This window comes from Camponotus floridanus, unplaced genomic scaffold (assembly GCF_003227725.1).
Source record: "Camponotus floridanus strain SB8 unplaced genomic scaffold, Cflo_v7.5 scaffold19, whole genome shotgun sequence".
NCBI lineage: Eukaryota > Metazoa > Arthropoda > Insecta > Hymenoptera > Formicidae > Camponotus > Camponotus floridanus.
The window spans coordinates 117527-130947 of NW_020229314.1; the positions used below are offsets into that span (position 1 = coordinate 117527).

The window sequence follows — 13421 nt, forward strand, 5'->3', positions numbered from 1 at the left end:
CATGAATAAGCTTATTGTTAGCGCGATAAATAAAATAACAGCATAAGCTCTGTATTGGAGTTTTAAAGAAAATTTGTATTAATATTACGTAAACAAAATATATTTTATGTTATTTCCTCCAACGCGAATTAACTTGATAACAATTTTTACATAAAACATATAACAATTTACTGTAAGATATATTATATTGTAAATTTGATATCGCATTGAAATCAAACTACAATATGCTACGTTGTATTGTATATTAATACAGAATTAAATATAAGATTTATAATAAATTAACTACAAAAGACGAATATTTTTACATAACAATCATACGATTATATTACAATTTGGTACTGGCGGGTTGCATAAAAATTAGATTAGTAATTAAAGAGTACTACGTCTCTTCCCACATTAATTAAGCCCTATATACAATATAAGCTCATATAGACTGTTAGTATTTCCTGCATTTGACATCTTGCATTTTTGCAACTATGACAAAATACCATTGCACTGAATCTACATTGCGTGGATTCTTAATATTTTCTAATATTTTACTTCTACATAGACGAATGTGTTTCATAAATATTGTTTTAAAATAAAAATCATTATATCTCTCCCGATATGATTTGCTTTACCACGATCATGAAATAGTATCAACACCACGTTCTGCGAGAGTTGTAGAACAGACAAACCATTGATATACATAATTCAAGTGAGTAACATAAAACAATATTACCAAATTCTTCAACCCTTAGCAGGATTATTGCTCCATACGCTTATAAAGTATTGCACCAAGAAAACGATAATAATAATAAGTATAGTATCCATGAAGCTCTTAAACATACTTATGTTGTGATGCTGTTCACTGGACTCTCTTTGTTTCTTGCAAACTTGTTCTACAATTTGTTGTATACGATTTAGTTTTTCACCATGTTCTAGCATTTGAGTCTCTACTTCCTTCATAATAATTATTAATCTAAAAAGAATACATTTATGTATATACTCGTGTGTGTGTGTATGTGTATATATATATATATATATATATATATATATATATATATATATATGATATTATAAGTAACTGTGTACTATGTATAAAAGTTTTGTATAGATTATTATAAATATGTACTTTTTATTACATTTAAACGATCCTACCTAGCAGTCGAGCGTCTTCTTTTTCCTAATGATTGACTAGAATCGGTATGTGCCTCTGCGGACGAGCTCCCAGAATCATGAGCTGTCTCTGACATAGGCATGTTATTAGACAATTGCCTCTTTGAAGACTTGAGTACTGATAAGGATGAACGTGACTCAGCTTGTAGTAATGGGATCTGCAACGGTTATTATTTGCATATAATTTGAATTAATTGCAGGTTTATATATACATGTATATATGAATAATAAATAATATATTTTCTAGAAGTTTAAGATTTTGACAACATGAGAGAAAATATCTTCTTTTTACATTTTTACATACAATTAAAGAATTTTTTTAACTAATAATTCTTGAAATTCTCGTTTTTTTTCTCTTGCTTTGATAGACAAACTATTCAATATCCAAGCTAAACAAATGCTTTCTAGATGCTTATTAGATATTAAATAAATGTATATGTGCGTATATGTTGATTATTATACAAATAATGGTACACAATTGAATTAAAAATGAAATTATTTACAATGACCTAATAATTACACTTAAATGAATTAGGATATTAACTGAAGAAAGATGAAAATCTTATGAGAAATGTTAAGAATTGATATAATAAACAGTGTAATAAAAAGAAAAAGCAAGATTAGCATTTTTTCATTAACATATTGCACAATTTTTCATGCATTTCTTTGTTCATTGTCAAGTTTATTTTTGCCCTTTGCTTTTTGTTAGATTCTCGATATAATCCTTTAAGTTACATTCCTTTTCTAATGAAAGCATATATCATATGATATATGTAAATTGTTATTTCAGAAAAGATCACAATATGTGTAAGACATTTAAAATTATATAGAAATTTAAATACAAAAAAATTATGTAAATTTTTACTGAAGTCTTTCAAGATATATGTATATTTAAAACTTACTTTGAATGGTGTTAAATTCAGATTTTTCAAACTTGTATAACTTGTGCAAACTTATATAATGTAGAGTTTAAAACTAAATAAATATATCACTCTACAGAAAAACAATGTTAAATTAATTAATAAATACACTTCCTTTAGACTAACAAACTGCAAGTCGAGCAAAATATATTTATTACAAATATCGAAAATGTATACAGTCTATTCAAATCCATTGATAGCAAATAATAGCAAAGATAAGATGTAATAATATATGTAATTGCTCAGTAGCACTGTCGAAAAAATAAAGAAAAACCACAAAGCAATTAAAAATAATGTTACTTATGTATACTTATATATACGTATACAAATGTTAAAACAGCATGCAAATTAGCTCTTACATCGCTGTACCTGTGATTGTGGTTCAGTAGATACAATACTACCAGTACGCATAATAGGTGTTTTATGCCTTGTCTTTGTACGTACTATATAATTCTCTTCATATTGTACTACATCATTTCTTGGATCCCACGGTCTTACATCGGCATGCCGATAGACCCAATTTCCCGTAATAATATCCTAATAGGAAAAATTATTTCATTATTTCATCAACATCACATATTTGCCAGAATAAACGTACTTGTACAAAAAATTTTGGAATCCATTCTTGTCCGAGACTTTTCCTCTCTTTAGCACGTTCCCTTTGTGCTTCCTCGAGTCGAGTTTTAGCTTCAGTAGCAGCAAGCTGATCATCTCTATTAATAGCTTGTGTAACAGCATACCACAATTTTTCACTTTCCCATTGTCCCTGATATTCCAAAGGAACAGTGTATTTCTTCAACCTTTTCTTGCGTACTTCCGGAGTTGGATTGAAAAATATATTTTCCTGCTGTAAAATAAAAAGATATGTATTAATAATAATAAGCTAAGAATATTATCGATCAAGACTTTTCTTACTCCTGTTCGTTTGTCCGTTATTAAAATCAGCCCATCCCAATATCCCGATATAGTAGCTAGAGTTTCCTTCCCTAAACGTATTCGTCCTACAACTTGATTCATCATTTCTGCACCACCGAGAAATGGCTAAAAATATTATTTTATTGTTATATATTTTTAATAATTTAATAATTTTAATAATTTTAATATTTTAAAATTTCTTAAATTATATATATATATATATATATATATATATATATATAATTTTTTTTTATACGTTTATGCAATTTTATCGATATATAATTTTGGCATATTGTGATATAATATAATACTAGATTGTTACCTTGAGTTTAAATTCCAATTCAGTATGATAGCCGGTTTTCTCGCATATTATGTTCACTTTTCCACCAAGTTCCATAGACAAAGTTCCCATAAGAATACCTTTACAATGTGCATAAGGAATTGTCATGGTATAATCTTCACCTCTCGGTAGCATTGTTAATACAGCAACACCATCTAAAACTGCAGAGGTTGAATTCCCTGTAACAAAATTTGTACTTTAAGTTATATCGTTACTGAATAGAAGTATTAATACCTGATATCACCTCATTTTTTATTAAATACTTGCCATAAAATTTAGACTTTGCAATAATTGTAGCGCTAATAGTAAATCCATCTTGACGATTTGTCACATAAAATCCTGAGATGGGTGGATGATGCGATAACTAGCAAAAACATTTAAACGCATGCGTTAAAATAGAACATAACATATTATAAAACACAATATATACATATAAAAAAAATAAATTTTATATATAGATTGTAAATTAATAAAAGTCTGTTATTAAAAGCAAGAAAGATTTTGCGATATTTTGACAATAGAGACAACATAGAGACAAATTGTTCCATATTGTTAATATTAAATATTTTTTGGAGATTGTTACTTGTTCAGCCAAATAGAATGTTCTTGAACCATTAGGATGTTGCCAATAGCAACGGAATGTTTCGCCTAAAAGCGGATTATATGGCTTTTTCAGACCTTGTGGTTTCTTATAAAATCCCGATAAGTACCATTTTACTACAGCCTTCATGCGTGTAAATGCATCATCCTCCAACACTGCTCTGTGAAATGAAATAAAGTTTAGAAATTTAGATTTCTTATGTGGTCTAAAACATACAAGTCACAATTGAAATATGTTACATTACTAACTGAGATAATAAATCCGCGTGATAATAAGAATCAGCCAGTTTTTCCAAAAATGAACGTGGTTCCAAAATAAAAGTTGGCAATACAACCTTAGATAAATCCATGCCAGGACGTACTTGTTTCATTAAAAACCATATCAAAGATTTTTGCTCTTCTTGTAGCTCCGTAACAACTTCACCGGCCTAATTATTAATATAACGATACAATACAGAAGTAAATATACAAAATATGTAAAATTTATATATGCATCAAAAGATCAAAATGTAACAAATTATAAACATTTCGTAAGAAATATTTATTTTTCCATGTGATATATGTTTGTTTTAATAAAAAATTATATTACATTACACTTACTGTTCCAAGAACTTCGTTTTCATTGGAAACGTATGGCGTTTCAGTGATCGGCTCTGACGATTGATCTTCTTTGGCCGATGCCTCAGACTCGCTATCCGAAGCACTGATTTCAGCATCAGCTGCTACTCCATTCTCCGGCTGACTAATATCGTCCAGGTCTGTACGTGAGATGTACACAGGATCTAGCGTTACTACTTGACGGGTATCGTACTCTAAGACATATACAGAAGGAACATTCATGCTATGCGCTGGAGAGATTGGCAGGTGAGGTGCAGAAGCAGGAAGACTTGAAGAACCAGATGGCTGATTATCACCATTATCTGGTTCTTCATTGGAAATCAGAGACACAACATTTTCCTGATCTGTGCTAGGTGTCGAAGATCGTTCAAGTAACTGTTTTTCCCAATAAGCGACCGCATGATAAAGCTGTTGGAACATGGGAGTTGGTGAAGGACAAACACTCCTAGGATTACGAATTATAGAGGGAGAGAATGTCTGCGGACACGATAACAAGCGCCTTTGTGGTGTTGTAGGCGTACGCGGAGCATAACGGTTTAAATATACTAGTAGCGCAAAAAGCAGGATAAGAGATTAGGTTGATAAATAGAAAGGGAAAAGTAATAGTAAACAATCATTATTATATAATTTTTTAAACTTAACTACTTAAAAATCTTAATTTTATATACTAGAATCTTTATAAAGCAAGATTTAAATATATGTTTTGTAGAACACATTAAAATATTTCTGCCCTATGAATGTGTATTCGGTATGAATGTATCAAATCTTAATAACAGTTTTTTGAAGTTTTATTGAGACACTAAGAGTTTTTAAACTCTTCAGCAATCAAGAGCAATCAAAAAATAATTTTCTGTAATTCAAAGATTATAAAATAGATAATAAAATTTTATTTTCCGTTTATTTTATGTAATGTATAGTTTTTTCGATAGATTATACTCGAATGCAATTTAATTAATAACGAGACTATGTAATACTGCACCAATGAAAAATATGACATTAATCTATATCTCTTTTACTGGCAATTTACATGGATAAAAAGAGATTTAAAATATATCATATTTATATCACATACGAATGTGTATAAATTTTTATATTAAAATTTTCATCGTGATTTTTGTTTGGTTATACAAAACTTGAAAAGAAATATAAGCATCTGAAACCAATTACTTTCAATAGCATTGCAAATTGACAAATCGCCATACATCATTACAGATTGTACTTTTTAGACAACATATTTTTCTAATTCATAGTCGTCTTCATGAATTCAATTCCCTATTTATACTGTTTCATCAAAAATCTCAATTGATATTCTTCTTTTGTTTTGTTATATACATAAGTAATGCATTATATTGAATACTTTTTAATAATAAAAATATAACATTTTTCATATTAGATTTTAGTTATAATAAAGAAAAATTTATATTTTTATGTAGCAATCGACAATAAAATGTGACTGTGCACACAGAAATTTATACACACACACACATAATATTAATACATACATACATACACACGTACACACGCGCGCGCGCGCGCGCGCGTTTTCCCTTTTCTCAGAGTTAAATTTAAAGGAAATAGATTTTTCTTCGATAAAAGTAGAAAATACAAACGCATAATAAAATATTTTTCAAAAAAAAATAAAATCAAAATTGGCACACAAGAGCCACAGCTCTGTGGTTCTTATAGGCCAATTTTGGTTTAATTTTTTATTTACTTGAGCCAAATTCCTAACTATTAATATTTTTCTACATTGTATAAGATAGAATCTAGTTGTATATTGTATAAGAATAAAGTTTTAATAACTTATCTCAAATTAATTAATCTATATATGAAAAAATATACAAATACATATAAAAAAAATCTAGAGCATCCTGTACATATGTTATTTGTCACAGCTGGATATTTTATTTTATAAAAATTTTGTCTTAAACGTAACGTATTCCATTATACTTAAATATCGCGAGTAGGAAGCTTTGTCAATGATACTAACCATGGTCATCAAAGTGTTTTTCATAATCAGCTTCGCTCCATTGGGTCTCATGAGTGGTCGTCGTATCGTGTAGTAAAGGACGTGGTAGTGCGCTCGTCGAGCGCACTATTAACGAAGAACAACGTAACGATAATTCAAGTGCATCTAACCAACATTTGCCTGCCGCTTGGGATGGCGCTCGGAAGATTAAGTAAGATGTTGGCAAAGGTTGTACAACAGCACCTAAGGAATATTAAATTGTTGGTAATTATAAAGCTAAAATTATTTTTTTGTGAAATGTTAAATATCTATTAACAATTTAAAGAAAATTAGATATACTTTATTAATATAAAAATTTGTATAAAAATCAAATATTATTATTTAAAAACATAAACCAATTCAATTTAGCAGTAAATAAATAAGAAAAGCAATCTTACATATCTCTAACATATGTATTAATATCCGAGATATAATAACATACCAATAGCTTCTTTTTCTGGTCCTCGAGGGGCCCATATAGATTGTTCCAAGGGATGAAATAATTTAAAACAAAACCCGTCTTTCTTACTCGGACGTTCTATGACTTGACATGTATTAAGTAATACAGTTCCCACCCAATGGTTACTCTGTAATAAAGATATAAAGCGCAGTTACAAAATGAAAATATATATGGCAAATATATATATAACTGAAGAAAAATGAAAATATAAACCTTAGTTTTTGGGCTTTTGTATAATAACAATAATCCAGGTTTCAGAATACACCACAACTTGGTCCAACTTTTCAATGTGCCACGAACTTTTAACCAATCACTCATAACAATAACAGTCGGGTCTTTAAAAGAACTTAAAAGTTCGTTTGCCACTCTTTTCTTTTCCATTCGATAATTTTTTCTCTGGGCCTTATACGATTCCTTTCGCGTTAATTTGCAAGAGTCCAATGACTGAAAACATTATCAAAAGATTTTATATATTTTATAAATTAGAAATAGATTATATTTATCGTATTTGAAATGATAAAAATGCAAAGTGTGTCCATTTTTCAATTTTGATTATATCTTTAAAAAAAAATTGAAATATAAAAGCCATGTATTATATTTATGTTTCACGTTATACATTGAACATGAGAGTGCTAATTACGATAGTTTTGTGTGACAATTATTGTTACGACTGAAAACAAGAAATTACCTTGTCTGATGAATTATCGACTTTTTGACCTTCACTCATTCCTGAAAGTCCTATAACATATGCAATTTTGCATTATTTTTTAGTAAAATAAATTTTATAAAACCATGATCAGATGATCAGCTGAACATTAAGACTAGAAAAATTATAGAACGTACAATAATTTCTAGAATGATATATGTATAGAATTTATATCTAAATTCTCTCTTAATTAAATTGTTAAAATTTTAACATATTTAAAACTAGTTTTTTAAATATAATTTGTCATAAATACTTGTTTCATGTAAAATGGATAACTAGTTAATAGAAATTTAGTTAATAGAAATTAATATTATTTATTAATTTTGTAATAGATTTTATATATTATAAATTATATATATTTATATATATATATATATATATATATATATATATATACATATATACACTTTTCTTTAAGTATATATAAATTAATTAAGATGTGTAAATCCTTATAAAATTAAACTTGATGTGATAGAGAACCAAATTTTATACTTTTAGGGAAAAATAATGCATGCTTACACACTCTGAAAATAAATAAATTACTACATTGTAATAAAAAAATACAAAAAATATGTAAATAATATTATTTCACTTTAATCTTATATAAATGAAATTCATTACTCACACGTTCACTAAACTCAATCACAATAGTATAAACCGACATATATATTATATTTTTCTATATTTTAATTACTTTTAAACAAATCAAGATGATCGTTTTTTCGTCCTGATTTGTATGTATCATTCTAATTGAATCTTAATTTAACTTATTCAACATATATTTCCATTAGCAAATATAGCCAAAATCAATATTCTTTTTATATGCTTCATGTCATGAAGTAAGATATATAAAATAAATATCTCGTACAGAAGATAAACGTAAAAATAACAATTTTTTTAACAAAAATATATGTACAATGATAATGAAACTTACGATTCTTGATTTATATTATAAATCTATCACAAATAAGAATTATATTTATATCATATAAATCATACATTTTTGTTTAAAAATATATATTTATTTATTGACGCATTTTTTAGCTCTATATATAACAATCATTTGTTAAAAAATTAATACTATTTTTAAATATTATCTTTAATATTATATTAATATTTAAATGCTTTTTGCAAGATTTGCATCAAATCTTAAGAACATATTTTAAGCCAAATTTTATAATTCAGATCTTTATTTTTTTCAATGATTTTGGTGCATTATTCTCAGAGATACAAACCAAATTTCAATGCAATAAAATCACATGCTGAGCGATATTTAATACACAAAAAATATTTAATATTAAAAATGCAAATTTTGTAGAAAAGAGGGCATGCAATAAATTTTTGTTAAAAGAAAATTACCTTTTGATTCGTAAGAGAGAGAGAGAGAATGCAAACCTCATAAAATAGCTCATACATATGTATATGTATAATGTACTAATACAATGAGACAGATTTTTATCGCATTTATTATACTGAATTATATAATAAGATTTACATGTGTGTGTGTATATATATATATATATATATATATATATATATATATACATATACTTTTATGTAAATAATAATTAATAAAGATTTTTTGCAACTTATTTTGTGGAGAAAGCATGTGAAGTGCAGTAAGCATTAAAACATTACAAGCGTTAAATAATATTGCTCTAAAAGAATTTAAAGCTTTAAAAAAAATTGCACATAAAATGAAACATAAACGAATGCTTAGAAAAGAGTGTTTCGTAAGCCACACATGATTTGAAAATTTACATATATGTATCTATCATATTGCAGAAATAAAAGTAACGTCAATCAAACATTTTGAAAGCCGCTGTTCAATTATCTCAGATTATAGTAATAAAGTATTACTTTCGAAAATATTTCTAGGTTTATACCTGGAGAAATTGGAGGTGCACCAGTTGTAATATTTACGCTTGTTGAAAGAGACTCTGTTGATGGAAGTTTAGGTAATGGTGCAGATTGCACTTGAACGCTGCTTCGTCGAAGTTGTCGATCCGCTGGTTCTATATATTTGTATTCATTCAGTCGCACTCACAATATTTACTACATTTTATTTTGTATCGTATTAGAAATAGAAAGTGTCTCAAAAAACTGACTAATTAATGATTATTCGATAATATATAACAGTCAGACTTTACATTTACTACATTACAAACACAAGTAAACACAGTAATTATATTAATAACATGTGATATAACAGAAAATATCACGAGATCATCACTTTCTGCTGTGAGACAAGATAAAAGTTGCAAAAAAATATATAATTGCTTACGATGAATTTTAATGAATGATATTGCTACATTTTGCTGTATAAAGAAGATAAAGATATACATGCTTGAATTATACATGCGCAATGGAGCATGCTACTTTAAATTGTTACATGCAGTCAAAAATAATGCAAATTATATAGGAAATTATATTTAAAATAGAAAATAAATTAGCACATTCAAAATATATGAATATAATATAAATAGTGATACGCTAACTTACAATATATATTTTAAGAAATATTATCTCGATATAAATTATTAGTAAAGATACTCTACAAAATGAAAATCTGAATTAAGTTGTTTGAATTAAAGACATTTTTACATCATCTTTGTTACCTAATTTGTTATTTAGTTTTATGTATATATGTTTTATATATATGAAATAATGTATATGTGTGTATATGATATAAAGAGATTTGTCTCAAAAGATTATGTAAAATGAATTGAAAAGTTTAAATTAATCTTTTAATTTTATCCATAAGGATTTGTAGGATCCGTAAATGTGTGTCATTGTGTGTCTTTTTTGTATCGAAAGAGAAAAATGGTGGAAAGTGGGTCGCATAAAGCATAAAGTTATTATGTCACAACAAACTACGGTGCTTATAGTACTAGGGATTCCTACTACAATATGAGAACAGTTTGTTAGACTCTCAAGAGTATTGATTTCCATTTTACCAACAGTCAGACTTGCTACAGTATGTATTTCATTCATATTAATGAGCTACCATAACTATGCGCTAGGCATACCTTATTGACAAGTCTATAATAATAGTTTTATACTTGAGATATATCATAGATTAGACAGCTATGCAAGCGATACAAAAAAATATGCTTGTAATAAATATAAATTTATATATCTCGATCGAATCGATTATTATATGAGAATTCAATGCTCTTCAATTTTCATCAATTTGAATTACTTAAAAATAACAGTGTAACATATTGTAAAAATGATTACGGTATCTTGTAAAATTTATTGTAAAGAGAAATTGATTTTTATTCTTTAAAGGAAATCCCCGTGCATCCATAGAAAACAACAGACTACGCATACATAAATTTTGTGGTTTGTGTACAAGAGTGTCGATATTATATAAACATGAAAAATTGTATACACGTTGCGACAGCATACATTACATAAATCTTACTGGATCTTGCAACGCTTTAATAACAGAGAACAGTCTTGCAGAGACACGCTACTATTATGTACACCTGTATTCTTAATTCATATAGTTCAACGGTCACGGACAAATAATTTTATAAAGTTCATAAATTAGAATTTCTTCTTTTTAGGAAAATACATGCACGCTGTATACGTATTTGTGTATACACGCGTCATATACAACGAGGGTGAGGTTTTAATTTTTTAAAACCGCTTTATTATACTCTGGTTACTTTAACTTTTGGTACATCTTACAAGCTATCGCTTTGTGCATATTGTTTGAAAAGAAACAAATGTAACCGTAAGTAAAATCATTATAAATAAGCGTCTTACGACGTAATCTTACAATGTTATCCATATTGTAGTATTTGACATCGTTGTAATAAAACGTGGGATGGTTAAATGTATAATATCCGACATAGTAATATACTTACGACTAAGAGATCTGCTGACATTTGGCGGTGTCATGGTCTTGAAGGTATCCACCGAACTCCCAAGAGGTACAGAATGAGTTTCCGCATGCAGACGCTGATGATCTCCACCAGGCACAACAATCGGTTGCGAACTCATTGTGAATCTAGGATTGTAATAAAAACAAAGACTGTTGAGAACAATTTTGTGTATATACGTGTATTAAACTCAATGAAAGTAAACTTGTATTAAGTATAAAGACATTTCAACAAATTCATACACGTTAAGCTCAACGAAAATAGACACGTCGATCCATCAAGTATATATCTGGGGCTAGCGAGATAGTTTGCGAATAAATATCCTGGATAAAAAGGAAAAAATGACGAATCGCAAGGAAGGCGCGTTTACATTCGTTTTTCGTTTTCGGCATGCAACGCAGATGCGTCAAGACTCACCTTGTTTTCCAACGACAACGGTAAATCGGTCAATCAGTCGCGATAATTATGCATAGATGACGAGAGCGCGAGATACGTAAGAAGCGAAACGCGACATCGTTATCGGCGTATCGTACTTTTCGAGCGCTCTCGAGCGAACGTGGCTGAACGTCGACGAATCTTAATGCCCTGGCGAAGGCGAAGGCGAAGGACGACGCGTGTACGCGCGCGTGGACGGCCTCTCGACGGGACGGCGCGTTGCGGACAAACGTGGGTGCCAAGTGCGTCGTTCCATCTACCATTTGATCGGTAGCAGCAGCAGCAGCGACGACGACGTTCAACGAGATGCGCGCGACTGCGACTGCGACTAATGCGACTCGCTTGCATCCGCGCCCGCGCGCGTGCAACGACTGCGTGAATCCGGCTCGGACAGGCTCGAAGCTCGGAGCAACGCGACGCAGTAACGTTGGAGGAGGCGATAAAAAGAACCTTGAGGGAGGAGAGGAGGTGGACCGCAACCTCCACAGACGCGTGCTTCAACTACATACGTGCGCTTCAACTCGACAAAAACATCGCGTCTCTCGGTCGTTTCTGACGTGTGTGTGTCGGGTGTCGGGTGTCGGATGTCGGTGTCGGTATCGGTGTCGGTGTCGGTGTCGGTGTCGGGGTCGGGGTCGGATACGCGCGTTTCCACCGTATATACATACGTATCCACGTCGCCCGATCGCCCATCGACGAGGTATCTCTTTCTCGATTTTACATTCGCGGAGAATCTCCCGTTTTGAAACGGAAACGGTCGAGCGCGTCGCCGGAATGCACGATGACGTTTACGTGCACGCGGATCCGATTCATCCTTGTCTTTCTTTCATCTCCGCTCGCACAGTCGCCATCTCTCGTTTTCTCTCTCTCTCTCTCTCTCTCTCTCTCTCTCTCTCTCTCTCTCTCTCTCTCTCTCTCTCTCTCTCTCTCTCTCTCTCTCTCCTCTCTCTCTCTCTCTCTCTCTCTCTCTCTCTCTCTCTCTCTCTCTCTCTCTCTCTCTCTCTCTCTCTCTCTCTCTCTCTCTCTCTCTCTCTCTCTCTCTCTCTCTCTCTCTCTCTCTCTCCTCTTTCTTTGAGACGGCCGGTCGATATCGCTCGGCGGGTGTAAATTTTTAATAATCGCTATTAATGCAATTTTAGGTCACCGGTTCTAATGAAAAAATCTTGGTGTTCTTTATCTACACGTTTATGTACGGGCGATCACGGATCGCGCAAGCAAAGATTGACGCCAATCTCATGTCAAGATTTATCCGTCTTGGAATAGAATTTCGCTTCTGCGTTTATTTAATGAGAGATATTTCATTTTATATAAATTACCGAAAAATGTTCAGATAGTTCAATCTTGCTCGCGTGAATGTTACAAGTGATATAT

At 30.4% G+C, this 13421-nt stretch overlaps 1 protein-coding gene across 3 annotated transcripts; it reads right to left on the minus strand.

Annotated features, from left to right (window-relative positions):
- Positions 1–311: 311 nt before the first annotated feature.
- On the minus strand, positions 312–12843 carry LOC105256127 (oxysterol-binding protein-related protein 8). Of its 3 annotated transcripts, none has more exons than XM_011265808.3 (17): positions 12033–12843; positions 11601–11743; positions 9612–9740; positions 7708–7757; positions 7233–7463; positions 7002–7146; positions 6542–6763; positions 4534–4745; positions 4183–4361; positions 3917–4094; positions 3601–3697; positions 3316–3512; positions 2994–3119; positions 2677–2925; positions 2448–2615; positions 1141–1316; positions 312–961 (listed from the first exon to the last, which is right to left on the minus strand). In XM_011265808.3, the coding sequence occupies exons 2-17, from the start codon at positions 11734–11736 to the stop codon at positions 730–732; spliced, it is 2727 nt and encodes a 908-aa protein (XP_011264110.1). In that variant the 5' UTR covers positions 11737–11743; positions 12033–12843; the 3' UTR covers positions 312–729. The 3 variants fall into 3 exon arrangements, with proteins under 3 accessions (XP_011264110.1, XP_011264111.1, XP_011264112.1); XM_011265809.3 differs by having other exon boundaries at positions 4534–4691; positions 12033–12842; XM_011265810.3 differs by lacking the exon at positions 9612–9740.
- Between the last annotated feature and the right edge of the window lie 578 nt (positions 12844–13421).

Bases quoted from the DNA above. Each gene is read 5' to 3' on its own strand.
- LOC105256127 (XM_011265808.3), bottom strand. From the start codon at position 11,736: ATGAGTTCGCAACCGATTGTTGTGCCTGGTGGAGATCATCAGCGTCTG. The intron at 4,746-6,541 runs GTTAGTATCATT...TATATGTCTTAG, and splicing joins AAAACACTTTGATGACCATG to AGTACGATACCCGTCAAGTA. The intron at 2,926-2,993 runs GTAAGAAAAGTC...TTTATTTTACAG, and splicing joins TAACGGACAAACGAACAGGA to CAGGAAAATATATTTTTCAA.